Here is a 26,188-nt window from a genome sequence, read left to right as displayed (position 1 = left end):
CAGTTTCGACTTCACAGTCCCCTGTCGTAAAGGTCTGAGGGAGGCGGCCCAGGAACCCTGGACCACACTCTGACAACCACTTTTAGAAGCAGTGGTTTCTGTCAGGTTGGGAGAAGGATAAGGAGGAGGTTTAACCTTTATCAGTGGAGTTGCTCAGTCATTTGGCCAACGCAGTCCACTGTCACTAAGCTGGTTTTCCTTCTCATCTGACTGTCAGTGATGGCGGGTTTCATGTGTGCGGGCGGTGAAGCGGTGTGTACTTGGGTTTATGGTGAGACAGTTGAAAGGTTATGAGGCTGTGTGTCCCCTTCCCTGGGGCTGTCCTGTGTGTCACACTGATCGCAGCCCCATTTTTCGAGGGGGTGTTGCTGCCATCTGCCCGGCACACCCCTGACCTTTGGTTGTCTCATGTGGGTTCACGGCCACTTGATGTTAAATGATCCATTGAGTTTTACACTTAAAAGTCAAATCCCCCGGCCCCCTGTCTGTCTGCCTGCTGGAATCTTTCCTCTGAAATTATGTTATTTAGCAGCTAAAGGAAACAGGTATTGTTTTATCTGAACGCTTTATCCATTTGGACCCTTAATCTAAAAAGTTTATTTTATCAAGAAGTTTCTACATGTTAAAGCTAGAATGCGGCTTTTTATCAATAAATAGACATGGCCTTCTGGAAAAGGGATCCAGAAGGTTGGGAGCTGTTTTCTTTTGTAGAGAGAATTGCTGCTGTGTTGCTCCTGATGGATGACTGTTCCTGTGTGTGTGCATGCTTGTGCGTGTGTGCATAAGGGTCCCGATGGCCCTCGTGTTGCTTGCTGCTGCTGCCAGTCTCCTTGATCCTCTCAGCATCCTGCTGTCTGGCCCCGCCAAGGTGGACGGAAGGAGTCTGGGCTGACGGAACCCTCGCCCTCTGCTCAGTGTGGCTTTGGTGTTAGTCAGATTTAGTGAAATGCTTCTTATGTTACTCCTGTTAGAGCGCACTGAAATGGAGTTTTATTACTTTCAAGTATAGAGCCTGTTATAAAACTAAAATATAAATTTGTCCCAACAAATTATGGCAAAAAAATCTTGTCTTCTCCTATGTGGCCATCTATCATAAAATGACACTCTTATAAAACATAATTAATTGCTAGACCTGACAGCCCATATTTCATTGAGAATGTTTCCTGAGCAAAACAATCTTTGTTTAAAAAGCTCACCATATAAATAAGATGCAGAAAAATCACTTAGTCAAGAGTTTGTTTTTTGATTAAAATTTATTAAAATTTAAATTAGTTGTAGTTAATTAAATTCAAATTAAATAACTAGTCAATTGAAAAATATTCCAATTAAAAATTATTTCATGGATATTTTTTCTGTCCGATAACAACTTAGGATGTCTTTGGGACTTGCATATATTCCCTCAGTTAAAATTGCCCTCCTTGTGTTTGCATCGGATCGTCATGGACTTGGAATGAGTCCTGTGCTGTTTCCAGGAGGTTTAATTCTTTCAAGAGGGGGTAATTTGGCAAATATTTCCCATGTCCATGCTGACTGTGAGCATGTAGCTGCAAGAACTGCATAATATTTGTCATTGCCCAGAAAGTCTAAGTAAAATAGTGCAAGTGAAACAGAGCAGCCAAGCGTTGTTTTGGATCTTTCTTTGATGCGAGATGGTGTTTGAGTGGTCGATTCTGTGCCTCTGTCTCCTCGCCAGAGTGTTCAGACGGCTGAGTTTCCACCAGGGAAACCCTCCCCTGACCTTCGCTTGAACCAGGAAGCAAATCGTGGCCAGCATTCCTTGCGCCCCCTTGTTCCTCCTTCCACTCGCTCCCCCCACCTGTCTTAACTGCTAACAGCATGGATTAGTTTTACCTGGGGTTTCAAGTTTTATACACCTGGAGTCACACAGCATGTGCTCCTGTGTGTGCCTCTGCTCCTGTCAGCATGATGTTTGTGCGGTTCATGGGTGCTACTCCTGGGTGTGGTTTGTTTATTCTTCTGCTGTAGAGTATTCTGTCCCATGGCTGTACCGCAATTTATTTGTCCATTCTACTGATGGACGTTTGGGAGCTTTCCAGTTTTTGGCGACCGCAGCTAATGCTGCTGTGTCATTCTGGTAAGTGACCCTGGTGACCAAATGTGTGTATTTCTGTCGAGTATGTCCTCTGGCGTGGCTTTGCAGGGGCACAGGTTTGTGTATTGTTGGCCCCGGCACGTGTCGCACGGTGGGCTGCAGAGTGGTTTGTCGTTCCCACTCTTGGGGCGGAGAATGACAGTTCTAGTTCTTCTGCATCCTTGCCAGCACTTGGTTCTGCTTTGGCTTTTAAATTGAAGCCATTTGTAGTTTCCCGCCATGGTTGTAATTTGCATTTACCTGTGATTATGGGTGCCAAGCCCCTCTTCATGTGGTTAACCATTTGGAATCCTCCTTTGTAAAAAGTACCTGTGCGTCTCGCCCATTCTTTATTTGGGTTGTCTGCCTTCTTCCTAATGATTTTAGAAATTACTTATGTGTTTTGGGTACCAGTCCTCTGTGGGGTGTATGTTGGGCAGACTATTTTCTCCTGTTCTCTAGGCTGACTTTTTACTCTTCTACGGGGCCTTTGGGTAAACCAAAGTTCTTAATCTTGTTGCACTAAAATGTATCATTTTCTTTCTATTATGGTCAGTGCCTTAAAAAAAGATTTTTAAAATCTATTGAGAAAATCTTTATTCACCTGCAGATGGTTTTCCTCGTTGTCTTTGGGCTAGGCTTTGTTGCCTTACCTTTGACCTTTAGGTCCATGGTCAAGCTCACACTAGTTTTCATGATGGGGTGCTGCCCTGGTCATGGTTCGTTTCTGTTTCCATACAGATAGCAGTTGACCCAAGCACTGTTTATTGAGAAGACCCTGATTCCCTGTGGATTTGGAGTGCGCTCTTCCAGAATAAGATTACTATATTTGTGTTGGTCTCGGGCATATTCTGTTCCTTGTTTTGTCTATTCTTATGCTAATATCTTAATTACATAGGATTATAATAATTACTGATATTTAATAGTATAAGTCCTCCAGGTCTGTTTTTCCTCAAGATTGCTAGACTTTGTGCTTCCATGTAAAATTTAAAATTAACTTATCAATTTTCAAAAAAATTCTGGTGGGATTTTAATTGAGATTGCATTGACCAATAATTTGGGAAACATTGACATCTTAACCATATTGGATTTTCCAGTGCATGCACATGGTATATTCCTTCATTTATTTAATCTTTAATTTCACTTAGAATGTTTTGTAGTTTAATGTGTAAAGTTCTTAAATATCTTTCGGGAGATTTAGCCCTGGATATTTGCTGACATTGTAAATGGTATCTTCTTTCAAAGCTTATTTTCTACTTGTTTGCTGCTGGTATGTAGAAATACAATAGATTTTTGTATATCGACCTTGTAACCAGTGATCTTAAGTTCACTTAGGAATTTTTATGGTTACTGGTAGATTGTTTTGAGTTTTCTATGTGCACAGTGTATTGTCTGTGAATAATGTGGTTATCTTTTTCCTTTCTACTCTTTGTGCCTTTCATTTCTTTTTCTTGCCTTGTTACCCTGGCTAGCATCTCCAGTATGGTGTTGAATGGAAGTGGTGAGGGGGGTATCCTGACCTCATTCCCAATTCAGGGAATGGCTCTCTGATGCCTTCAGCTGATGATTTGCATCCTTCATTCCACATTGGGGTGCTTCAGGCTGCATGGCTCTTGGCCGTCTCTTTGGTTTGACTAACAGCTCGCTGTACCCCCACTCCCACCCCCACCCCCTCCAGCCAGGCAGGCTGAGGCTGTGGTGGGGAGGAGTATGGACTTTGAGCTGTGGTCATTCTTTGCCCATGTGACGGGATGCGGAGGACTGTGGTGAGTGAGAAAACATGTCCTCCTTGCACTGCCACATTTCTTTGTGGTCACCTAATAAGATTTTTAAAAGAATGTTCTCTTAGGGATTTATAGTTTCTAAGACTTTTACTCTTTGGAAGGTTTATGGCCTATTCCGTGAAATTGGGTCAACTGAAATTTCCGAGGGCAGCTGCAGGCGGGAAGAACTGTAGGTAATCCTAGATTCAAACGTTTGGTGAAGGAAACGTTAGCACACACTTAAGCTGTAGTGACGCATTTAGTTTCATTTATTCTGTATGGAGCAGAAATAAAAATAAAGAAAGAGATGTCTTTAAATAAATACATACTAGTGTCAGTGGCTGCCTGGTTAGTGGAGCGACCATGCCTTTCTTTCTTAAGGTTCTTCTGGGTCAGAATGACAGACTCCTCACTGCTCTCACCCTCCTGAGTGTGGGCTTTTGATTTGTGTCGTAAATCAGGAAAGAAGGCCGTCATAAAAGTAGTGTATTTCAAGTCATAATATGCTCAACATTTGCTAACATTTATCAGAAGGATCTGCTTTATTTAGAGACGTACAGATATGAATTTCAAATGTTCTTCATGAATAGGTTTCAGAAACCTTAAGCTCCTGTAATTTTTGAGATCTTAGTACCATGTGCTGTCTGTGTGTTTTCTTAGAAAAGCAATAATCTATTGGTTAGTAGAGTATCACACTTGAATTTTATTTTATTAAAATGTTAAGTTCCTCGTGTATTTTTACATTGTGAGCATTCCTTGGGTTGTTCAGAGACGTTCCACCTTAAGAGATGCTGATGCAAATGGGAGAAAAGAGGAGAAAAATGGTAAACGAGTCAGACAACTTTAGTGATAGGCTCTCCTCTTGGATTGAATGGGAAAGATTTTGCTTTCCTGGTGGGGCTGAGGTGCTGTTGCTTTCTTTGTCAGGAGTTTAATGTAGTTTTCAGCGATAAAGTAGTTTGTTCTTAACTCCTTAATTTCCGCCTCTGTCCCACCGTCTTCACGAAGGTGTGCGGATTCCTGTTTAACCTGGGTGTGCTGAGGGATGAAAGGCTCTTTGAGTTCCCTGTCGCCTTCCTTTCTAATCACACGCAGCCCCTGCGGTCCTCTCTGAGGCAGTGGCTGTCCTGAGGCCCCCATGCTTGGATTTCTGGAATCTTCCACATTAGATGTGGCCCTTAGCCTCTTTCCTGTGACCTCCAAAAGGTGGAGCACTGTTTCTTTTGCAATTCGCTTTTGACTTCAGCCCCTTTTGAGGTGATTTCTGCAGTGGATTCAGGAAAACTTTTCAGAAGTTCGTTGAATTCAGCACAGTTTTGTTGCATGGCTACTGTGTGCGCATCCCTGGGCTCCAGCAGTGCAGCCACATCCCTGCTATCGTGGGGGTTCCATTCCAGCTGGGGTGGCAGGGGCTGACGATGGAGGAAAAATGAACAAATACAGTGTAGCATGTCAATATCAGAAAAAAAATAGAGTTTTGGGGGAAGAAAGCAGAGTGAGGGGAGCGATGCGTGGGGTGGTGGGCTGCGGAGATAGGTCAAGAAAAGTGGGGGGCAAGCCCCACGGATGTGTGGGTGCAGACTTCCAGAGAGGGACGGACGCAGGAGGTCGGCTTCTTGTGCCTGGCTCTCCAGGGCCGCTGTGGGCTCTTGCGCATGGCTCTCTAGGCGGTGCTGGAGAACGGGCGTTTCCCAAATGCCTTGCCCGCTGAGCCTTTTTGCCTAAAGCCTCTCCCGTGAGTTCCACTGAAAGCACTCTCCGAATGCCAGCTTACTCCAACCCTGTAATTTTACAGGGGAAAAGCAGCCCAGAGAAGGCGGGAGACTGGTGCAAGGTCCTCCAGCTCGCTGCAGCAGCCTGGGCCAGATGGAGCTCAGGCCTCTCCCAGCCTGGTCCAGCACTCTCTCCTGAGCCTGTACGGTGGTGTGAAGGGACAGTGTGTCCCTGTTGATTCTCACGGAACTTACAGCCGAGCGCAGGAGGCAGACGTTGCTCAGCCGAGCCAGCAGATGCCGGCTAGAGCCCAAACTGGCCGAGTGCTGCCGCCGAAGCTGGGCGCTGGGAAGACCTGAGTAGTCCCAGCTGTGGTGGCTGCTGTTGGGGCCCCGCTGAGCCAGTCTCTGCAGCTCCGACCTGGGGGTCCCCTGCGGTGCTCTGTGGCATTTGTCTGCCCAGTCCTGTTCCTTTTTCTTCTGGTCACAGCGTTTCGGCTTTCTGGGAATGACCTCTTTCCCATTGGGTTCACTTTGGTGGGGCTGCCAGGCAAGGTGTCTGTCCCTGCCCTGGCCAGGAGGTCTGACTCACACAGCCCAGCAGGTGTGGGCCCCTTGGGATAGGAGTCCCAGACAAGGTTCCCTTGGGGACTGTCCATTGCTTCCTGCCCCCCAATTCCTCCAGCCGGCTGGTTCTCCAGCTTCCTTCCAGGAGGTTCCTTTGTTTGACTAGATCCTCCAGGGTCCATTTCTGTTGCTTGTAACCATGAGCCCCTGACAGGTGCACCATGTTCTAACAGGCCCGCGTTCTGGAACCCGATGTCTTACCTCTTGGTTCAAGCACTGCGTTCTGGTTTCTCGCCCTTGGAGGAAGGACTCGCAGACCGGGCAGTGAGGTTCCAGCTATCGGGGTCTAGAACTGGTCCTTCAGCCTCCTGGTTCTGGGTCCACTGTCGTCCAGATTCTCCTGTCTCTGCTTCTCTGAACCCCAGCTCCCACTACCTTTTTCTCGGGGCTGTGGGCCTCGGCACAGCCTGGCTCTGAGACAGCCTTCACCAGAGGCAGCCAGGAGATGGCCAACTCTGGGCTGGCAGGGGCCACTGGTGGCCACAGGGGAGCCCCAAGGCTGGGAGTGGGCTGAGTGGAAGGATGTATTCTCCTTGGCACTCCTCAGGGTCCGAGCCCTGGCTCTGGGAGGGGTCCCCTCTGGGGAGGGAAGCCATATCCGGGTTGGTACTGTTGCCTCGGCCTGTCCCAGAGCGCAGCCTAAACTCTGTACTGCTCAGTCACCTTCAGGGACCTCTGCGTCCCGGGGTACGGAGGACAGGGTATTCTGCAAAGCCCCACTGTTTATCACACAATTGGATTCTGGAGAAATTACGTCAAAGGTGTTTATCTCATTAGGTTGGCAATTCATTTAAAAGTAAGAAAAATCTCATGCGGTAATTGGGTTACACAGGTGTACCCACTTTCAAAATTGCACATTTGGACATTTCAGTGTGTGTAAAAGGGGCCATAGGTGAAGCAAGAATGTCAGGAGGCTGGTGGTTGTTGAAGCTGGTGCTGTGGACTCATTATACTATGCTGTTTACTTTGTACATGTTTGAAATTTCCATAATACAAAAGCTTTTTTTCGTAAGCAGGAGAAATTTGCATTCAAACCCTGTAAAATCTTAAATTTAAATTGCAAATATCAATATGAATACATTTTTTTCCCCACTTAAAAAATTTGTATTTCTTACTCTTCACATATCCAAAAAATAAACAAACAGTTAAAACCAACCAGGATGTGGGAGAGCCCAAAATGAAATACAAATCCTGACAAATGAATCGGGCTCTATCGCAGGTGTGTAACCGACTGCACTGAGGGGGATGGGAGACAAGAGCTGACATGCGGGACTTTGGAACACTGTGTCCTGACCGCATACTGTGGGGCTGGAGGCAAAAGGAATTGGATATAAATGCTGGATGGAGTCTTGTCCGTGGATGTGTGTCTCATGTGTGGGGGCCAACAATTCTCAAATGACTTTGTGTGTATCCTAGAACAAATCAGAAAAAATATCATAGATAATAAGAACCAGGTTTCTCACTGTCGGAGAAATAAGTTGAAGATAAGGAAAGGGGGAGACTGAAATCCACCCCGTGACCTTGGATTGGAATCCGAGGTCAGGATAAATTCATGATTTTAAAAGCATAAACATAGGAATATAAATGTGTGAGTGGTACGCATGCGTGCTGTCTGCTGGAAGGGCCTACGATGACGCATCTGGCACCCAGGTCTTGGTGCCTACACACAGTGCTCCAGAGAAGGGAACCAGGACTCCCTGGGGAAGTGGGTGATCCAGGCCTGTGACAGGGACCTCTTGTGGAACCAGAAAGTAAGGAGGTGCTAAAAAAAAGAAAAAGATTGGGGTGTGGGAGCTTGTCAGAAAAACGTAGGAGCTGCCAGTGGCCAAAGCTCTAGCAACAAAATACATAATGATAGTATTGGAGTATAACACACAGAATAAAATAAATGTTCATGAGTGCATACTGATAGAAGTAATTGATTAAATAGAAAGATGGAGAGGTGACAGCTCATCCTTGCAGCAGAATCCTAATTAATCAATGCAGAAGAAAGGAAGGAAGTCAAATATCATCAGCCTCCATAAAGATGCCCAATGCATTGATTGTGGTCTCTCTCTTCTTTAGTGAGCTCCGTAGTTTGGGTTTTAAGGCATTTGTTTGTTTCGTCTAAATTCTCAAATTTGTTGGCATAAAGTTGTTCATAGTATTCCCTTACTGTGCATTTAATATATGCAGAGTCTATAGTTAATCCTCTGTCTCATTCTTCATATTGTTAATTTGTCTTCTTTCTCTATTTTTCTGGATCTGTTTAGGTAGAGGTTATTAATTTTATTATCTCAAAGAATCAGCTTTTAGTTTCATTGATTTTTCTCTTTTCTATTTCGTGGATTTCTGCTCTTTGTTGTCTCTTTTTTTGCTTATTTTGGGTTTGATTTATCCTTTTTCTAGCTTCTTAAGGTGAAACCTGAGGTCACTGACATGAGACCTTCATCGGTAATATAGGCCTTCAGTGCTGTAGACTTCCCTCTGAGCTTTACAGATGTTGATATGTTGTGTTTTCATTTTCCTTCGTTTCAAAACACGTTCTAATTTCTGTTGTAATTTCTTCTTTGACCTATGAAGCATATTTATTTTCTAAATATTTGGAGTTTTCGAGATATCTTTCTTATTTATTTCTAATTTAATTTCGAGTAGTCAGAGGACATACTTTGCATGACTTGACTTGAGTCCTTTTAAATTTATCCAGACTTGTTTTATGGCCCGAAAGATGGTCTCTGTTGGTAAACATTCTGTGTGCATTTGAAAAGAGTGTGAGGAGTGTGGCTCTGCTGCTGTTTGTAGAGTCCTCTAGAAGCGTCCTGTCAGGCAGGTTGGGTGGTAGTGTTGTTCAAGTCCTCCCTGTTCTTACTAATTTTCCGTCTGCTTGTGCTAACAATTGCCGAGAGCAGGGTGTCGAAATTTCCAGCTAAAACTATAGGTTTGTCCATTTCTCTATACTTCATTAATTTTTGCTTCATGTATGAAGTTCTGTTATCAGGTGCATAAATGTTTAGGATTGCCATGTCCTCTTGATGAATTGACCCTTTATCATCATGAAATGGCCTTCTTTATCTCTGGTGATAGTCTTTCTTTAAAACTTACTTTGATGGTATTAATGTAACCGTTAGAGCGTCATTTTGCTTAGTATTTGCATGGTATGTCTTTTTTCATCTTTTACTTTTTACCCATTTGTGTCTTCATACTTAGATGGGTTGCTTGTAGGCACATATAGTTGGCTCTGTGATGCTCGGGAAAGGTTTATTTTACGTATAAAATGCACCACCTCCCCCTCCAAACCATTTTCAGCCCTGCCTCCGACACGGTTCCTCGTTACACTCTGACAAAGTAGGGTCTGGCTTTTTTCTCCAGTCTCACCATGTCTGCCCTTGAATCAGCGTGTTGAGACCACTTGTTGTGCTCATTGATGGAGCTGGCTTTAAAGCTGCCAATCTGCTATTCGTTTTGTGTTTGTCACTTGTCTTTTTTGTTCTTTCTCCTCTTTTTCTTTCGTTTGCATTGAGCATTTTTATGATTGTAGTTTATTTCCTTTACTGACTTGTTAACTGTTTATATGTATATATGTAACATATATGTATAACTTTATATATATTCACACATATGTACATATATGTAGAATGCTATTTCTTTTTTTTCTTTGAAGTGGTGCTTTAGGGTTTATTGTGTCATCTTCAGCTCATCACCACAGTCTCCCATCAAGTGATGTTACCCCACTTCACATCTAGTGTAGAGACATTGTGTATACTTCCATTTCTCCCTCCTCGTCTCTGTTATTTTTGACATGTGTTTTATTAATGCATATGATATAAACTTCTCAATACGTTATTATTTTGCTTTAAACAGTTGTCTTTTAAAGAGATTCAACATAAGAGAAGAATCTTTTGTATGTATATATGTCCCCTATATACATATAAACTTTTATAAGTTTACCTACATGGTTGCCATTTCCGATGCTCTTCACTCTACGTAGATGTGTGTTTCCACCTGCTGCTGTTTTCCTTCTGCCTGAAGGACTCCTTTAATATTTCTTTAATGCAGGTCTGCTGGTGATGAATATTTTCAGCTTTTGAATATCTGAAAACATCTCTGTTTCACCTTTGTTTTTGAAAGATATTTTCGCTGAGTATAGCATCCTAGAGCCAGCTCTGGTGGTCTAGTTAAGATCTGGTGCTCTCCCCGCTCTGGCCCAGGTTTGTGTCCCAGTCAGGGAACAACACCGCCTGTCTGTCGGTTGTCTCACCGTGGCAGCTGCATGTTGCTGGGATTCGAAAGCTGTGCCACCGAGATTTCAAATACCAGCAGGGTCACCCATGGTGGACAGGTTTCAGTGGAACTTCCAGACAAAGACAGACTAGGAAGAAGGACCTGGCCACCCACTTCTGAAAAAATTGGCCGTGAAAACCCTATGAATAGCAGTGGAGCATTGTCTGATAGAGCACCAGAAGGTGAGAGGATGGCGCAGAGAGACAAACAGGGTTCCGCTCTGCTGTACGTGGGGTCCCAGGACTCAGAATCCACTTGATAGAAGTAACAAATAGCATTCTAGGCTGGCAGTTGTGTTTCTTCCCCTCCCTCTTTGCTTTGGAAAATGTTGCCCCACTGTCTCCTGGCTTGCATTCTTTCCCCTGAGCAGTCTGCCGTTGTTCTAATTTTTGTCTTTCTGTCTGTGATGGGACTTTTCTTCCCAACTGCTTTTAAGACATTGTCTGAAGACTCATGTTAAGAAATTCGACTATGTTGTGCCTTGGGGAGTCTTCATGTATTTTGTGCTTGGAGTTTGTTGAATTTCTTGGATCTACGGGTTTATAGTTTTCATCAAATTTGGGAACTTTTAAGCCATACTTCTGCAGATGTTTTCAGTGTCCTCCCTGCCCTACAGCCGGGACACTCTCTCCGGGCAGACACCCGGGACGACTGTGGGGCTCATCTCGTTTGTTTCTCTTCTCCAGGATTACCATCCTGTGTTGCCTGGTTTCCAATGTCTGAAAACCATAGTTTCATTTATTTTATCTGTTTCATGTGGGAGAGTAAATTTGGTCTTTGTTACTCTGTTTTGGCTAGAAGCAGAGTTCTGATTGTCTCCAGGGAAATTTTTAATTGTCAAAACTTTATTAGAAGCTTTTGGTTTAAAATAAATAGCGGTAGCATCAATAGCTAATATTGGGACTCTTCTGATGTGCCAGCGCTGACGTGGTGCTTCTCCTCTGTTAACCCATTTAGAACCACACCCCTGTGATGTTCATAGCACTGTTTCTCCATCTTCATTCCCATTCCTGTAGGTTAGGAAGCGGGGCACAGAGAGATCACATAACTCTCCCAAGGTCACCTTCATGTTAAGATGGGGATCTGAGGTTCAAATCTGGAGCCCAGGATCCTGGCATTTCTCGTTTTCACCTCTATGCTCTTAGCCGTTATGCTGTACTTCCCACCAACAACTGACTGGAAGTTTCTGAAAAGCCTTTTGGGTTCCCCTCAGAGACCCAGGGCGCAGGGTCTGCTGATAGACTCACTGTGGCTGAAGTCGGAGGACCTGGGCCAAATGATGCCGATAGCGGCTCACCTGAGAGCAGGGAGGGACACCCTCCTTCCCCACTGTGTCTCCTGTGGTTTATGGTCACCCTCCAGACCAGCTGGAACCCTGGGAAGCTGTCCCTGTGCTGCATGGAGCTGCTTTTCAAACCCTATGCCTCTCTGCCCCATGTGGACCCCTCCATTGATCCTGATAGCTTCCAGAAGGGGCTGGTCTATGTAGAACATGGTCTGGGTACAATGGAGAGCATTGTGAAATGATGGGCCCAGGTTGCTTTCTGGAACCATTTGAGTTCCTACAACATTGGGTAGGCTAGTATGGGAGCAGTCAGGAAGGGTCCTGGGTGCAGTGCATACCGGGTGTTATGGGTTGAATTGTGTCCCCTCCAAAAAAGATTTATTGAAGTCCTAACCCCAGGACCTCAGAGTGTGACCCTATTTGGAAATAGGCTTGTTGCAGATGTGATCATTTAGGTTACATTGAGGTCATATTGGAGTCAGTGAAGCCCCTCATCCAGTGTGACGTGTGTCCTTATAAGATATTGTGGAAAATAGCAGCAGCGATGTGGAGAACATACTTGAGAACAGGCCTGGGAATGCAGAATAAACAACAGATGTGCCAGTGGTGAGAGAGGCCAGATACGATGGCGAGCTGCCAGCCAGATAGTAAGGAGTCTCAGAAGATGCCACAGCAAGTTTAACACAAATAATCATCATAGTGTCCTTGGGGAGCATTTTCCTGAGCAGAGAGAAGACCTGTATGTCTTGAAAGGTTCATGTTTGGAGCAAAATAAATACAAAGAGACTCTTACCGTATATCTTCTGACAGCAGTTTTGAATTTCAAGATTAAGGAAAAAAAAAATCCTAGCAGAGTCCTGACAGAAGAAAATGACAACAACAACAGCATCACTGGAACTCGGTCCCCAAGGGTGACCTAGAAAGGAGATGCTGTTAAGCTGCACTTGGAGTTCTCTGCAGTGCGGAGGGTGGGGCAGTGTTTAAAGATTTGGAGGGAGAAATGTTTGTGATCTGAGACTTTTATACCCAGCCAAGTTGTGATTTTTGTGTGAAGGATACAGAGCCATCTGAGATTTGCAGTGGTTTGCAATATACCGTCTACGTTGCCTTTCAGACAATGATGTTTCATTCTGATCAAGAGATGAGTAAGAATTCTGAACCTGAGATAAATAAGTCACTGTGTTGCCTAAGGAAATAACCAGATATAGAACAATAATCGTAAAGATATTATTCACAGAGTTACAGATAACATATAATTGGAAACCGCCTCAATAGCCGACGTTCAGTGAGTAATCCCTTACACGATGAGTTAGTTAGGGTTCTTTGGTTATAAGCAATAGGGGTGAAAATCCTTGAATAATTTAATCAAGGACAGGGAGTTGTCTCATGGTTAAAGGAAGAGATGAGAGAGAGGCCTCAGAAGCGCCTTGAGACAGGTCAATAGGAGAATCTTCATCCTTACCGTTTTCTCGATTTCCATAATCTAATTATAAAAGTAATACCTGTGAGTCACAGAACAGTTTAAAAAGTCATCCATGAGCCCATCACAGAGGCCAACCCTTGCTGTCTGGACTTCTTGGACTTGTCTCTGGGCCCTTCTGTTCCGTGACTGACCTATGGAAGAGTCTGGTCTTGGACAGAGGATTTGATGAGCTGAGCTCGAGTCACGTGCCACCCTTTGGTCTGGCCACAGTGCCCTGTGACGGGCAGGCTCATCAGGACCACCTGTAGTGGGGGAGGGGCAGCTTCTATCACAAATGGACGGGAAGCAGCCCTTCAAAAGGTACTACCAAGAGTTGTTAATGACACTGGAAAATTCTCGACTGTGAAATCAACAAAGAGAAGAGGATGTGCAGCTGTAGAGCTGGCAGTCTGTATGGGCAGAAGGCAAAGAAAAAAAAGTCAGAATGTTTAGCAAGTGTTGGCCTCTGTGTGATGGCATCGTGGATGACTTTTTAAACACTCTGATGAGCACGCGTTACTTTTATCATTAGAAAATGGAAATACACTGAAAAAATGGTAATTATAAAGATGGAAACATGGGGAAACATTTAAGGTGTGTTAAGTGAGGGAAGCTGAAGTCAGACTTAAATTTTGTGATTGCAACTGTGTCACAAATGTTTGTGGATACAGGCTGGATGGGAGTGTGCCGAAATGAAAAAACGTGTGGCAGGAGTGGGCTTAACCTGATTTTTCTTTTAAAACACTTTCTGTCGATTAGTCCCGAGACTGAGAAACTCTACTCTACAGACACCATTTTACACATAATATGTATTTTACACGTAGTAAATACACATATTTGCTAACAGATTCCAAGTGGTTTGTATGGGTAGAAACTATTCCATATGAACTGTTTCACCAATCCATGGTCAAAACAAGAGAGAAAAACACTAAATCAGTTTCCTTAGCTGGATGTTGCTGTCCGGACAAGAGCCCTGCATCCTCATGGAAGCCTCTCTTCTTTCTCTAGCCCCACAGGTCACCTCCTTCCTGAGACCTGGTGGGAGACCCTGCCCTCCTGTGGGATCACGTGGCCTGCGAGACGTGGTCAGCGAGGCTCGGAGCTTCTGTGGCTGTGGTCCAAGCCTGCCGTGGCGGTACTTGCATGTGTTGGTGGAACTTTGGAGCTTGTTTACGTGGAAATTTTGAGCCATTTTGAACCGCTTGAAGGAGTGAGCTGCTAGCATGAGCTCCCAAAGCCATCCAGGTAAGGCCCGGCCCTTGTCCCGGCAGACAGCGCGCTCTGCTCCACGGAAATGGGGGCGCCGTGCCCGCGGCTTGCTTGCCGGATTTTGGACTTTTGCTTTTCTTAATAATGGCCACTGTTGGTTTATGACAGCACCAAGTGCAAAGAAGGTCGTTTGTGCTTCCTCTCAGTGAAAGGACCACTGATAAAGGCGTTGCGGGGATATGGGGTGAAGTCTCTGGCCTTGCTCTGCAGGCCGACTTGCGTGGCACACACGTTTCTTTGATGCCAGGAGAAAAGCATTGCGCCTTAGTGGGGTCATGTTTAAAGGTCAATTTGAAATTTGGAGAGTGAATGTCTTATCCAGTTTCTTTGGTTCTGGGGTCTCGGGGGGACAGCATTGCTCCTGTAACCGGGCCTCTGGGCTGAGTCTGAGAAGCACAGAGGTCGTGCCCCTCGGGGTGGCCTCAGGAATGGCTCCTGGGATTGAGTGCTCCTCGTTAGGTGCTGTGCTAAGCATTTTACAAGCACTTTGTCTTCACGCTGCCGCAGCGGTCTCAGAGCTGGAGGGAGGATGTGACTTGTCTAAGGTCACAGAGCTAACACGTAGCCAAACAGGATTGAAACCACCTTTGTCTGGCTCTTAGCTTCAGAAGCGTGTTATGGGCACATGTATTTAGGATGTCTCTTTCTCCCCTGGCAGAGTCACAGTGCACACACCCGATGGAAGCCTGAGTCCTGCCTTGGCCTCTTGACAGCTCTCAGCCTCTTGCGGGACTTGTGCAGTGCTCTGCCCAGCCGGCATCTGCTTCCAGTGCAGCGAGGCCTTTGGGGACACTTAGATAGTAGGTCTGTCCTGAGTTTGTGTGAGAGGGCAGGTTGCGGCCCCCGGACAAATGCTAGACATCCAAGAGACCCCGGCGACTCCGGGTTCGGCTCAGAGTGGAGGCTGAGGCTGAGGATCTGGGTCTCTCTTTTGGGACTTCCCCAGAATGTTCTCACACCTCCCCTTGGCCTGGATTGGAGTTATCTGCAGGCTCTGGAAAGCAGGACCCTTGGTTGTATTTAGATATAAAGGCTTTATTGATTTAAATTGCTGACTTATTGATTGATATAAAGAAATGATATATGGTCATTGTAAAACAAAATTAAGGGGTCTGGATCGAAGCATGTAAAGTCAGGATTGAATGGTGCCCAGCTCTCTCCCTCCCACTCGGAGGGGCCGCTGTGGAGCTGGCAGCCTGCCTTTTTCCTGTGCCTGAACGTATGGGGGTGTGTGTGTAAACGTTTAATAGAGAGTAATCATTCCATGTGTGGGTTCTGTGTTTTATTTTTCACATTTTAATGCATTATGAGCATCTTTTGATGTTAGTATGGATATCAATCTGACTTTCTCTTTTCCATAGCTTGTAGATGGCTATTTCTGTGGTTGCAGCACTATTTATAGTGCGGCCCTATTTATAGCCCCAAATTGGCATCAGACAATTACTGTGCATACATTTTGCACATACACTTCTATAAGTATCTCTGTTGGATCAATTCCCAGAAGTAGAATTGCTAGGTCGTTGGGCATGTGCATTTAAAACGTTAGGTTTACTGTCAGATTGCTCCGGAAACTCTGTCTCAACTTATCTGCTTAATTACAGTTTATGAGGATGCATATTTTTCTTCGTCCGCACCACCACTATGTCAGCATGCTAGGGGAAAATTATTGTTTGGATTCACATTACTGTATAAATGGGGATGCACATTTTTGTTTGACCTGGTATAGACATAATCAGATTTTGTACCTGCCACCCAGGCATTTGAGGAGAAAGGATGCTCTTTTTTTCCCTTTTTGTTTCTTTTTTTGGTCTAAAGAAGTCTGTATGTATACATCAATGCTGTATGTAAAGTTCTCTAATTCATATACATTATATACTTCTGTATAGGAGTATATGTATGTGTTCTTTATCTGTTATTTTATCTATACATATTAACTCAATTGCGTTATTTAAATCACTGTAGCTTTACTCTTTTTTTTTTTTTTGGTCTGCTTGATTTCTGGGAAAATGTGAAATTTTGATTATAATTTATAATACTCTTTTTGCATTATTGACCATTTTTGGCTTTATATATTTCAGTGTGATTTTCAGTGCTTAAAAATTAATGACTATCTCTTGGTAGCCCAGGTCTCTTCATAGAATACAATGTGTTTCTTTTTGTTTAAGGCTTCTTTGCCCAGAAATTTATCATGTCTCCTAAAAGTACTTCTGCCCTTGGTTTCTTTTGGCTAAGAAGCATTTATCAAACAAACAAATCCACTTATCTTCACCTCCCAGGCCTTTTCTTTGAGGCTTATCTCTGTGGACAGCAGAGAGCCGGGTTTTGCTTTTTTCCTCCCAAGAGTCTTTGCCTCTTACGTGGGGAATTCGTCCATTGATGTTTATTGCAGTGGCTGTCCTGTCAGGTTGTGTGTGTGTTGTTGCCACCCGCTCCCCTGCTGTCTCTGTGCCTCTCAGTGGGTCAGAGACTGCGGATGAGATGGAGCTGGTGAGGGCCGGGCTTCCTTCCTGGCCTGAGCATCTTCCCTTCTCTTCTGTTTGTGGATGTCTGTTATGGTGTGCTAGGGTCGTGAGGCTCACTGGGCCCTCCCACTTCTCTCGAGTGCTCAGGTCTCCTTAAGGGGTCTACCCTTCCTCCCAGAGCTGCAGCAGGGTGCCTGCCACTGCCCGGATCAGCACACAGCCCTGTTGCCCCACCAGCTGCCCCAGCACTTCCTCTCTGCAGTGTTTCGGGCCGGGAGTTGGACTGAGCTATGAATCTGTTTGCTCCCTCATTTTTGAGGCTGTCCCCTGCCTGGGGTGATGGACTGCTCACTAAGATTGTTTTCCCATCACTTTGATCCCATGGGATTTATATTTTCTAGGAAATTCCTCCAAGTTTCTTGTCCTTTGATATTTTCCTGCTGTCTAACATTGTTATAAATCCTTTCATATTTTTGTTTATATTTTGTCATTTTAGTAGATTTTGGGGAGGAAGAGAAATAATCCTCAATTATTCAGTTTGCTGTTTTGAAGGGAAGTTTCTAGGTGTTCTTTGTCTCTTTTCTTCAACCCAAGGAGCGAGTCCTGTTTCTGTGTCAGTATCACTTGATGTGCAGTCCTCAGGCACTCCTGGCTGCATGCCCTCCCTCCCTCTCCTGCCTTCTTCCCCAGCCCGCCCGCCCGCCTGGCACGGGGCCCTGCTGTGCCCTGCGCCTGTGTGGCCCTCACTCGCTGCCTCAGCCCTGTCTGGCCCAGGTAGACTCCAGCGGCCGTTGGCCCCTCCCCTCACCCTTGCAGTGCAATCTGGCTTTGCCTTGATGGTAAAATGACCTTTTTATTTGATGTGCATAGTTTTTCTCTCCTCTGCTTTTCTTTAAACTCGCTCTGGTGTTGGGTGAGGTATGCATTATGATTTTATTGCTGTTCCTTCTCAACTTTGCCAGAGCCAGGCCCTGTCCTCTGACGTAAAAGCTCTTAACTGTTGGGCTTTTATTGCTCTGAATAACTATTTTTAATGATGTGAGTGGCCCGGGGAAAGGGCCTGAATTGATTTAGCCTAGAAGAACTCTTCTTTGATAGTAAGAAGAATGAGAAGAGGTTCTGCAGTGTTAGACTTCTTGCCTGATCTGGCTCTCCAGACCTTTTCCTGTTCGGGCTGTGCTGAGACAGGTCACGATGGGTTTATCAGGACACAGGGCTCTGCTTTGAAGGTGAGTTCCGGGCTCAAGACTGAGGGAGCGTGGACTCGCTTGGGGGCCTGCTAGCAGGACAAGCAAGGGCTCTTTCTCCCCTCCCTCCCTCGTCTCCCTCCCAGAATGGCCTGCAGTCTTGCTTTGTGGTTCAGGTGTGCCTAGGATATTGGTAACTTGGATGGCTTACAAGAAAACCAGACACTGTCACTCAGTCGCCTTGTTTTTCCCTGCTTTTTCTCCCCAAATCCCCCCAGTACATAGTTGTATATTTTAGTTGTGTGTCCTTCTAGCTGTGGCATGTGGGACGCCGCCTCAGCGTGGCCTCATGAGCGGTACCATGTCCGTGCCCAGGATCTGAACCGGTGAAACCCTGGGCCGCCGAAGTGGAGCGCGTGAACTCACCCACTTGGCCACGGGGCTGGCCCCTCGGTCGCCTTTTTAACACCACTCACCCCACCAGTGCAGTTTACCTTCCTTGCAGTAACGTTTCTGTCTAAAGTCCTGATGAGACACGTTGTAAATCTTCAGGAGCTCCATGATGAAGTCTCTAGGACCCATGTGTGGGCATCCGGACCATGCTCTTGGTGGAAAACTGGTCGAGCTGGACTGGAATCGAGTATTTCAAGTGTCCTATCTCTCCTGCATCTTGGTCAGAGGCGTGTGTATAGTGTTTAGTTAAAAACAGAGTAACTGTGTTGAGGGAAACTTGTATATGTAAGATCAGTGTTTGAATTTGGACCATTCTCCGATTCTTAATATTCTGTCAAGTCTGAAATACCCCATCCACATAAAAGCAGCTAGAAAGTCTGTGCCGACAATAACTTAGTGATTTGTGAGTTTCGACACAGTTTGATCTCCTCAGACCCTCGTCCAGTTTTCAGCCTGTGCGTCTCCCGGGAGAAGGCTCTGCCCTGTGGCTGGGCCGAGCTGGGAGTCGGGCTGCTTCATCTTCGTGCTCCAGTCTTCCTTTCTTTGATCTTGAGTCTGTTTATTTCAACCAGCTTGGCCTCCAAGGTTATTATATTTTGATATAGAAATTATCTCAGAAAGAAACATTTTTATCTCATTTAAATCATGCTTTGCAATGATTGAATGTTTCAGGAATATTGCAAAGTTTTAAGGAGAGGAAATGAGTTTTGAGGACCTGCAGTTAACATAAAGAAAATTCTGAGCTGCTGGGGACAGGCTGATGGTGGACTCTGAGTGAGGCCCCGGGCCCTACGAGGCAAGTGGAGAGCTGGGGAGCAGAGTGGCCTTGAGTGAGGCCTGGGGAGGCCCAGGCCCGGGGAGGCCCAGTATGAGTGGTGTGCAAGGCAGCAGGTGCAGCCGGCTGGCAGGAGTCCTGGGAGCTTAGGCAAGGAGACAGGGTCTGAGTTGACGCCCATCAGAAGACGGGGAGCAGCTGGCGACAGCTGGAGAAGAGCTTCTTCGTGACCTTTCTGTGAAGGCATGAGAGTCCCCAGTGGCTGGCGGACCTGGGGGAGTTCTGGGCAGAGGGGACTGAGGCTCAGGCCTCAGGACTTGGCGAGAGTAAACTGTTCCTTAACGCCATGCCACATGCAGGTATTTGAGAGAGGGCAGATGGAAACGCCTCGGTTCTTCAGAATAGTGTTGGGATGGGGGAAGCTTGCAAGCCTCTGGTGCTGCTTGCTCTGCTTTCTAAAGGAAGGGTTTCAAAAATACCCCTGTGTGTCTTCTTCTGTAGCGCGTGCCCGCAGGCCTTCTCCGGGCGCCTGGCACAGGAGCATTCGCAGCTCTTGAATTGTCACCGTACCGGATCCTCCATGCCATCATTATCTGAGATCTCAATCAGACAAGGTTTGTTCTGGAAATCATGGAGACATAACGACTTCTTTTTCAACCTACTTTTTTTTTTTTAAATTCTCAAATTGTGTTTTGTCCTTTAAAAAATCACGGATACTCACTCGTTATGAAGAGCTCAGAAAATTCACTGTCAATGGAGCATTGATGGTTTGTTTTGGCAATCTCTGAAAATTCTTATACAGTTTGTGGAACATTTGCATTTATGTCCTTTTTTTCAAAGCCACCATTGTGGAAATGCAAATTTCTGAGTTCCGAGATGCTGAATGTTGGATGATTAATGATATTGAAATTTAAGAATGAACTCCTGGTATGTATTTGACATGGAAAACCTGGTATGAGAGTCATTAGGAGCCATTGAGTGCAGCTCGGTGGTGGGAGAGAAAAGCTGTGATTGAGGCGCCCGGCGAGGGGGCAGGTCGGAGGTGGGCAGATGTGCAGCCGCCTCCAGACGCTGGGCCTTGTGGGGCTCTCTGGCACCGGAGATGTGTAAAACTCACAATAGTAATAAATCCACACTGGTTACTCGCTGACTCCAAGTCAAACCCTGCTGGGCTGTCAGGTGGCCAGGAGGCATTAAGACTTGGTTCTGAATTGTGTTTTAGTTATTTCCTTTCTTTTGCGTGATAACCCTGTGAAGTGAGCTCGAACAGCATTGTTCCCGTTTTATAGATGGCGAAACCAATGTTTATTGCTGTCACGTGCTGAGCCTAAGGTCGGGCAGCGAATCAGAGGCCAACCTAGAACCAGAGTTGGTCATCTGCCCTTGAGAGATGTGTGTCCCTCTGCTGGGAAGGTGCAGGGCACTGGACCCACTTAGGAATTGATCCTGCTGACTTGCGTGGAGCTGCCAGACCAGGCCAGGCAGAGACAACAGGCCCCTCAGTACAGTGTGGTTCATGTGGTAAGAGGGTATGGGCAGGCGGGCGTGGAGGCCCCCTGGAAGGGATATGTGAGGTCAGGACTTGTGACCTGAGTCCAGAAAGCAGGTCAGGAGCTTGTCTGCCTAGGTGGGGAATGGAGGGCTGAGCCCAGGACCCTGGAGTAAGTGCCTGGCACGGCGGAGGAAGGAGACTGGGAGCGGAGAGATGGGCGGCGGGCATGTGGGTCTGGAGCAGGGGGCGCTGCTGCTCCCTGGGTTGACGCTATCCCATTTCCCTCTCAGTCCCAAGACCCTGGAGGAGTGGAGAAGGGATTTTGGGTCTCGTGTCCCCTGTCCCCTCCCTCACACTGTGCCCTCTCCTGGGACACGTGCTGTGTGTCCTGTCATTTAAATGAGCGTAGTTTTGCTGTGGTTGAAATTCTTGGCTTTCGTGCAGCTTCCTATGTGTCTTGAGTATATTTCTGAACTTCTTCTGAACTGCTCTCTGCCGGTCCTTAGAAAGCTGGGACGGAAAGAGCTGACTGGGTGACCGGCATACCAGGTTATTTTGGGAGATTTTGGTTGAAACTTTTCATTTTTCTTCCACTTAAGAACCTTTTGTTTGCTTATTTCATGAGAACATGATAAAAAATAGACACTTTTAGGAAAATTATAATGATTAAAAAAATCAAATGAGGCAAATAACTGTAAACTTTGTAGAATTATATCTGGCTTTTTGTTTTTAAATTGGTTTGTTTTTAGCCACTTAATCAGTAAGATATTGGGAATACTGGCCTTTAGGAAGGCATGATAAGCAATGGATGATGAAAAGAAACCTTATCGTGTTATTTTCATATTTGCCTCTCCCTTCTTCCTGCTTCCTACCAAGCAAATAGAAATAGAACAGATAAATTCTGCCTCTCACGGACCGGGCACTGGTGGCCTGGAGCCTGGTCTTTAGGAGCGCGGCCTGGGTGTGGCGGCAGGGGGGGGCCGCTTCCCTGGAGGACCGCCTGGGGTTCGCGGCTCTCAGCCGTTTGCTGGGGCCATGAGCCCAGATGTTCGATGGCGGCCTTCGTCTTGTTGGACTTCAAGCTCCATGTCACCCTCAGCTCTTATCCTCTCCTCCTCCTCCTCTGCCCAGTGTTGCCATTGCTATTACCTGAATGCGATGATCTAACTCAGAACTGGAACGTTCCATGCTGAAACGCAACTTTAGAGCGTTTGAGATTTTAATGTGAAACACAGTGTGCAACTTAACAACCATTTTCTAACTTTTACTGTTACTGTATACTTTTAAAGATAGTGATAAGGCTGATTTAAAAGCACTTTCTTTTATCTATTTATCTTTGTTCCATTTGAAATAGCATTTGTAAAGAATTATGTAAAATTGGTTTAAGCATCTTGATGCTACTTATTTTGTGGTCCCCAATTGGGGGAATTTGACTTCTGCGTATAAGTACATTCTCCTAAGTTTTAGCTGAGCTCTTTGACTCCGTGTACACGTTTCATGTTGAGGGTTGTAGTGGTGAAGCCGTCATCTTCAGAGCCTTCCGCTGAAGGAGCTTGTGTGATTGGTGGCAATTTGTTTATTTTTTTAAGCTTTAAACTCAGGCTATTTTTGAGAAGATTGCTCCTTACGATCCGGTTGTTAGGTGCTGAAGCCAAGAGAGCACCATACATTTGAAGAGGTACGGATTCAATTTTGATTTGTTTGCATTCATACCCAAGTTTATTCCTTTTTAAATATAGATGAATTTTCCTAGGAAGTCCTTTGTAGAAGTTGGACATCTGTTGGAACCGTGTCTCTCCTTGACTTGTTGATTCAGTAGGATTTGTGAAATGCTGTTGGAGTGACAGAGGATCCCATGGGTTGTCCTTAGCACACTTGGGTTTTCTAGACGTTGGGCAGGGCGCCCTTTCTGACCTGTTCACGTCTGTTACAGTAATGGTGTGTTTAGTGGAATTCCTCCAGGATGGAACAGTGTGGCGGAATTCTCGAGGCTCCCCCTCTTCACATCCACGTTGATTTACTTCACATCCAGGGCTGATGGACGGATCCCTAAAGCCCCGTCTCCCCGCCTCGGTCTGACGTACGGGCTGCAGACATGCTTGCCATTCTTATGTGCTTGCAAAGCCCACAGCCCAGCGCTGTGCTTGCCCGCGCACCTGCGGTGTCCACTTTGTGTTCCTGCTCACCCGTGGACGGCTCCAGAGCACTGGCTGCTGGACTGTGGTCTCACTGGAAGGATGGGGGAAGGGAGCGGGGCAGGGTTCATTGATTTCTTTCTTACGTGCCCTTAGATAAGGAGTTTTTAGAAAACTTGAGAAGGTGCTAGGAGAAAGTAGAGGCATGAGAAGCAGAGATTGTCATTGGGAAGTGTTAGCAGAAGCGAGAAATGAGGAAGCTATTTTCTGTAGGGCCAGATACTTCTCATATGTTGAAAATCGAGTCATTGGTGGCGATGGTGGTGATGGTGGGATCGGGATCCCCCTTGGAGGCATGTGATGGGTGTCTGCAGTCACTGGTTAACTGGCAGTGGGCCCAGTTTTCTGAGTGACAAGGACTAGGGTGTGGTTGCTAAAGAGGGAACCAGATCTTCAGTGGCCCTCGTCTCCGGCAGGCTCCCTGTCCTTGGTCTTCTGCATCAGGAAAGGGGTAGCAGGGTGCCTGCTCTAGACCGGAGGCCGTCAGCGCATCAGTGGGGTCTGCATGGTGGGGAGCCTTGCGTCTTTGCAGGCAATGCTTCAATCTTGGAAGGTGGTTCTTTTCTAAATATGCGTTTTGATGTCAGTATCCTTGAAGACTTTTGAGAGGAGGAGTTTGTCTTCACTTGCATCAGCTACAAGGGGAAGATAAAGGGTGAAGGCATTTGATGGCTGGAGGGATGCAGAGATAAATCTGAATTCCATGTGGATGGAGGACGTGCCGAGTCCCCAGTGCAGTATTCCCCGCCCCAAGCAGCCCAGCCTTTAGGAAATGCACCAGCTGGGATCTGAGCTGCAGGCTGGGAGTTCGGTTAGGCCATCCACGTCGGGGCCTCCGTGCCCTCTGAGAACAGTCAGATTGTCCATGGGCTTTTACATCTTTCCATGATTTGGTTCCCTTCTGTTATTCCCCAGTCGTAGGCAGCGTTTTGTAAAATGTTATTTCTCGGAGTGGTGTGGAAAGTCGGGTGGGGCTGTGTCAACACTAGCAGGTGAGTGGCACAGGTCAGCCTCTCTGTGGCCTGCTGGGCACAGCAGTGGTTCACAGAAGGGCTGGGGGCTCCTTGGAGGCAGGGGAGCAGCAGCACCTGGCAGGTGACTAGCAACTGTCCTGAGCTGGGAGACCGTGTTCCCTGGCCGTCTGCAGAGACCGTCCCAGCCCCAGGGTGTGTTAGAGTGGAGGACATCTGGCAGGGGACCCTACCCTTGCTTGTTCCCTGTTTAGGTTTCCAGCCTCCTGGTGTCCCAACTTGGTACCTCCATGCTCAGCTGGCCAGCACTTGTGTTGAGGGTAAAACTCACATGGCCTAGTGGCCCTGGCCTGGATGTAGAGGTCACTTTCTCAGTTTTTGGCTGAGTTTTCCTGAACTCTCCATGAGGTCATAGGACTTGATGCCTGAGCACCATGGGGAGGGATGTTTCTTTGCCTTTGTCACTGTTCTCACGTCTTCTGACGTTGCACAGATCCTGTTATGAGTGGGTTTGCTGGACCGATTTGCATGGATGTGGCCTCAACAATTGTAGTCCCTGAGGAGATGGTGGCTTTTTGTTTGTTTGTTTGCTTTTGGTGAGGAAGATTTGCCTTGAGCTAACATCTGTTGCCAATCCTCCTCTTTTTGCCTGAGGAATATTGTTGCTGAGCTAACATCCATGCCCATCTTCCTCTGCTTTGCCTGTGGAATGCCACCACAATGTGGCTTGATGAGTGGTGTGTAGGTCTGCGCCTCAGATCTGAACCTGCGAACCCTGGGCCACTGAAGCGGAGTGTGCAAACTTAACCTCTTGGCCACTGGGCCGGCCCCCGGAGAGGTTGTTTTTAGCGCCTTCCTCGTGGATTTTGGGGGATTCTGTGTGACCCTATGGGATGAGTCTGCTCTGGAGCTCGGCTGAGGGACATTATTTCAAGCATTAGTACTATCTATGAGAAGGAAAGAGCAATTTGGGAGTTTCTCAAGTTGTTTAAATTGCCTGAGAGAACACTATTTTAGCATTTCCCCGCAGTTTCCAGTTCTGAAACATTTGGGCTTCCCCTGGGGATGGGCCGGGGGAGGGGCCGGGTGGCCACTGGGCGGAGGCAGCTGCGTCCATTGGCCTCTGTGTGCTGAGCGTGCGTCACTGCTGAGGGCTTTCTTGCCCTGTCTGCCCCCTAACGGTGGGGCCGCATTCCTAGTACCAGCCCCTGGCCCTTCAGAAGCACACCTACCGACTTGATTTTGGCCCTCGGGCCGGTGCTTGTGCGTGCAGCACGATGGAGTCGGTGGTTGGGCAGACAGGCGATCGCGGGGCTTCTCTCCCAAAGACCTTCACTGGGGCCCTGGGGAGTAGAGTTCTGGGCAGGATGACCCTGAATTTACAGTCAAAACCCAGAGCCTTTGACAGCGGATAGTAGGTAGACGTCCAGTGTACCCCAGGCCTGGCCAGCACGGCTGGTCACACTCGTCCTCACCTGGAGGGATTTGGATCCAAGACGGCAGCCATTGTTCACCTGGACAAGAGTGGGCAGGTGGCTCAGTGTATGAGTTCCTGTATTCATTGCAAGACGCTGGTTAAAATCACTTGTCAAGAGAACATCTTTACCGTTGTTTTTTATAAAGCCAGGTTCTATATACTCTGGTTTTATGTAAACTAAATACATAGTTTTCACAAGTTTTTGTTAAATACGGGTTTCCTATGCCTTCACAGTTTTTTTAGATCCCTTTCAAGTCAATTTACAAGCATGTTCTTGCTGGAAACAAAACTACCACTGGGAAGCTGAAACTAAGCTCCTGTAGACTTAACTTGGGGCAAGAGCTGCAAGGCTCTGGGCTGTGCCCCGCGTGACACGAGAATCCTGCTCCAGAACCTTCCACCAGGGGCTTCTGAAATGCTCTCCGTGGCTGTATCTCCCTTTTGCCTGGGATGCTTATGAAATCTTCTGGATTGACTGAGCTCAGAATCTCATTGAATACAGTGGTCTCTGTCAGTTCCAAAGTATATCCATCAAAATCCATGGAAATCCCATGACAACTGCAGCAGATTTAGGAAACTACCCAAGAAATATAGTATGAACTTATTTTCTCATGTCTTATATAGTGATATGTCAAGTTTAAACGTCAAATTCTAGTTTTGGATTTGAAAAGCAAACACGAACAAACTTTGAACTTGAATGTGACAT

The 26,188-nt window shown here is 46.4% G+C and overlaps 1 protein-coding gene across 7 annotated transcripts in view; it reads left to right on the top strand.

Annotated features, from left to right (window-relative positions):
* HDAC4 (histone deacetylase 4) overlaps window positions 1-26,188 on the top strand; it is a 327,295-nt gene that overhangs the window by 27,349 nt on the left and 273,758 nt on the right. For 6 of the 7 annotated variants that reach the window (XM_023642723.2, XM_070269641.1, XM_023642722.2 and 3 more), the window contains exon 2: window positions 14,210-14,446. In XM_023642723.2, coding sequence (XP_023498491.1) covers window positions 14,425-14,446 — 22 coding nt within the window. In that variant the 5' untranslated portion in view covers window positions 14,210-14,424. Of the gene's footprint in view, window positions 1-14,209; window positions 14,447-18,021; window positions 18,162-26,188 lie in introns of those variants that run through there. The other variant, XM_070269642.1, reaches the window with a different exon arrangement.

Source organism: Equus caballus, chromosome 6 (genome assembly GCF_041296265.1).
Source record: "Equus caballus isolate H_3958 breed thoroughbred chromosome 6, TB-T2T, whole genome shotgun sequence".
Classification (NCBI taxonomy): Eukaryota; Metazoa; Chordata; class Mammalia; order Perissodactyla; family Equidae; genus Equus; species Equus caballus.
This window is presented reverse-complemented; position numbering and strand designations above follow the sequence as displayed.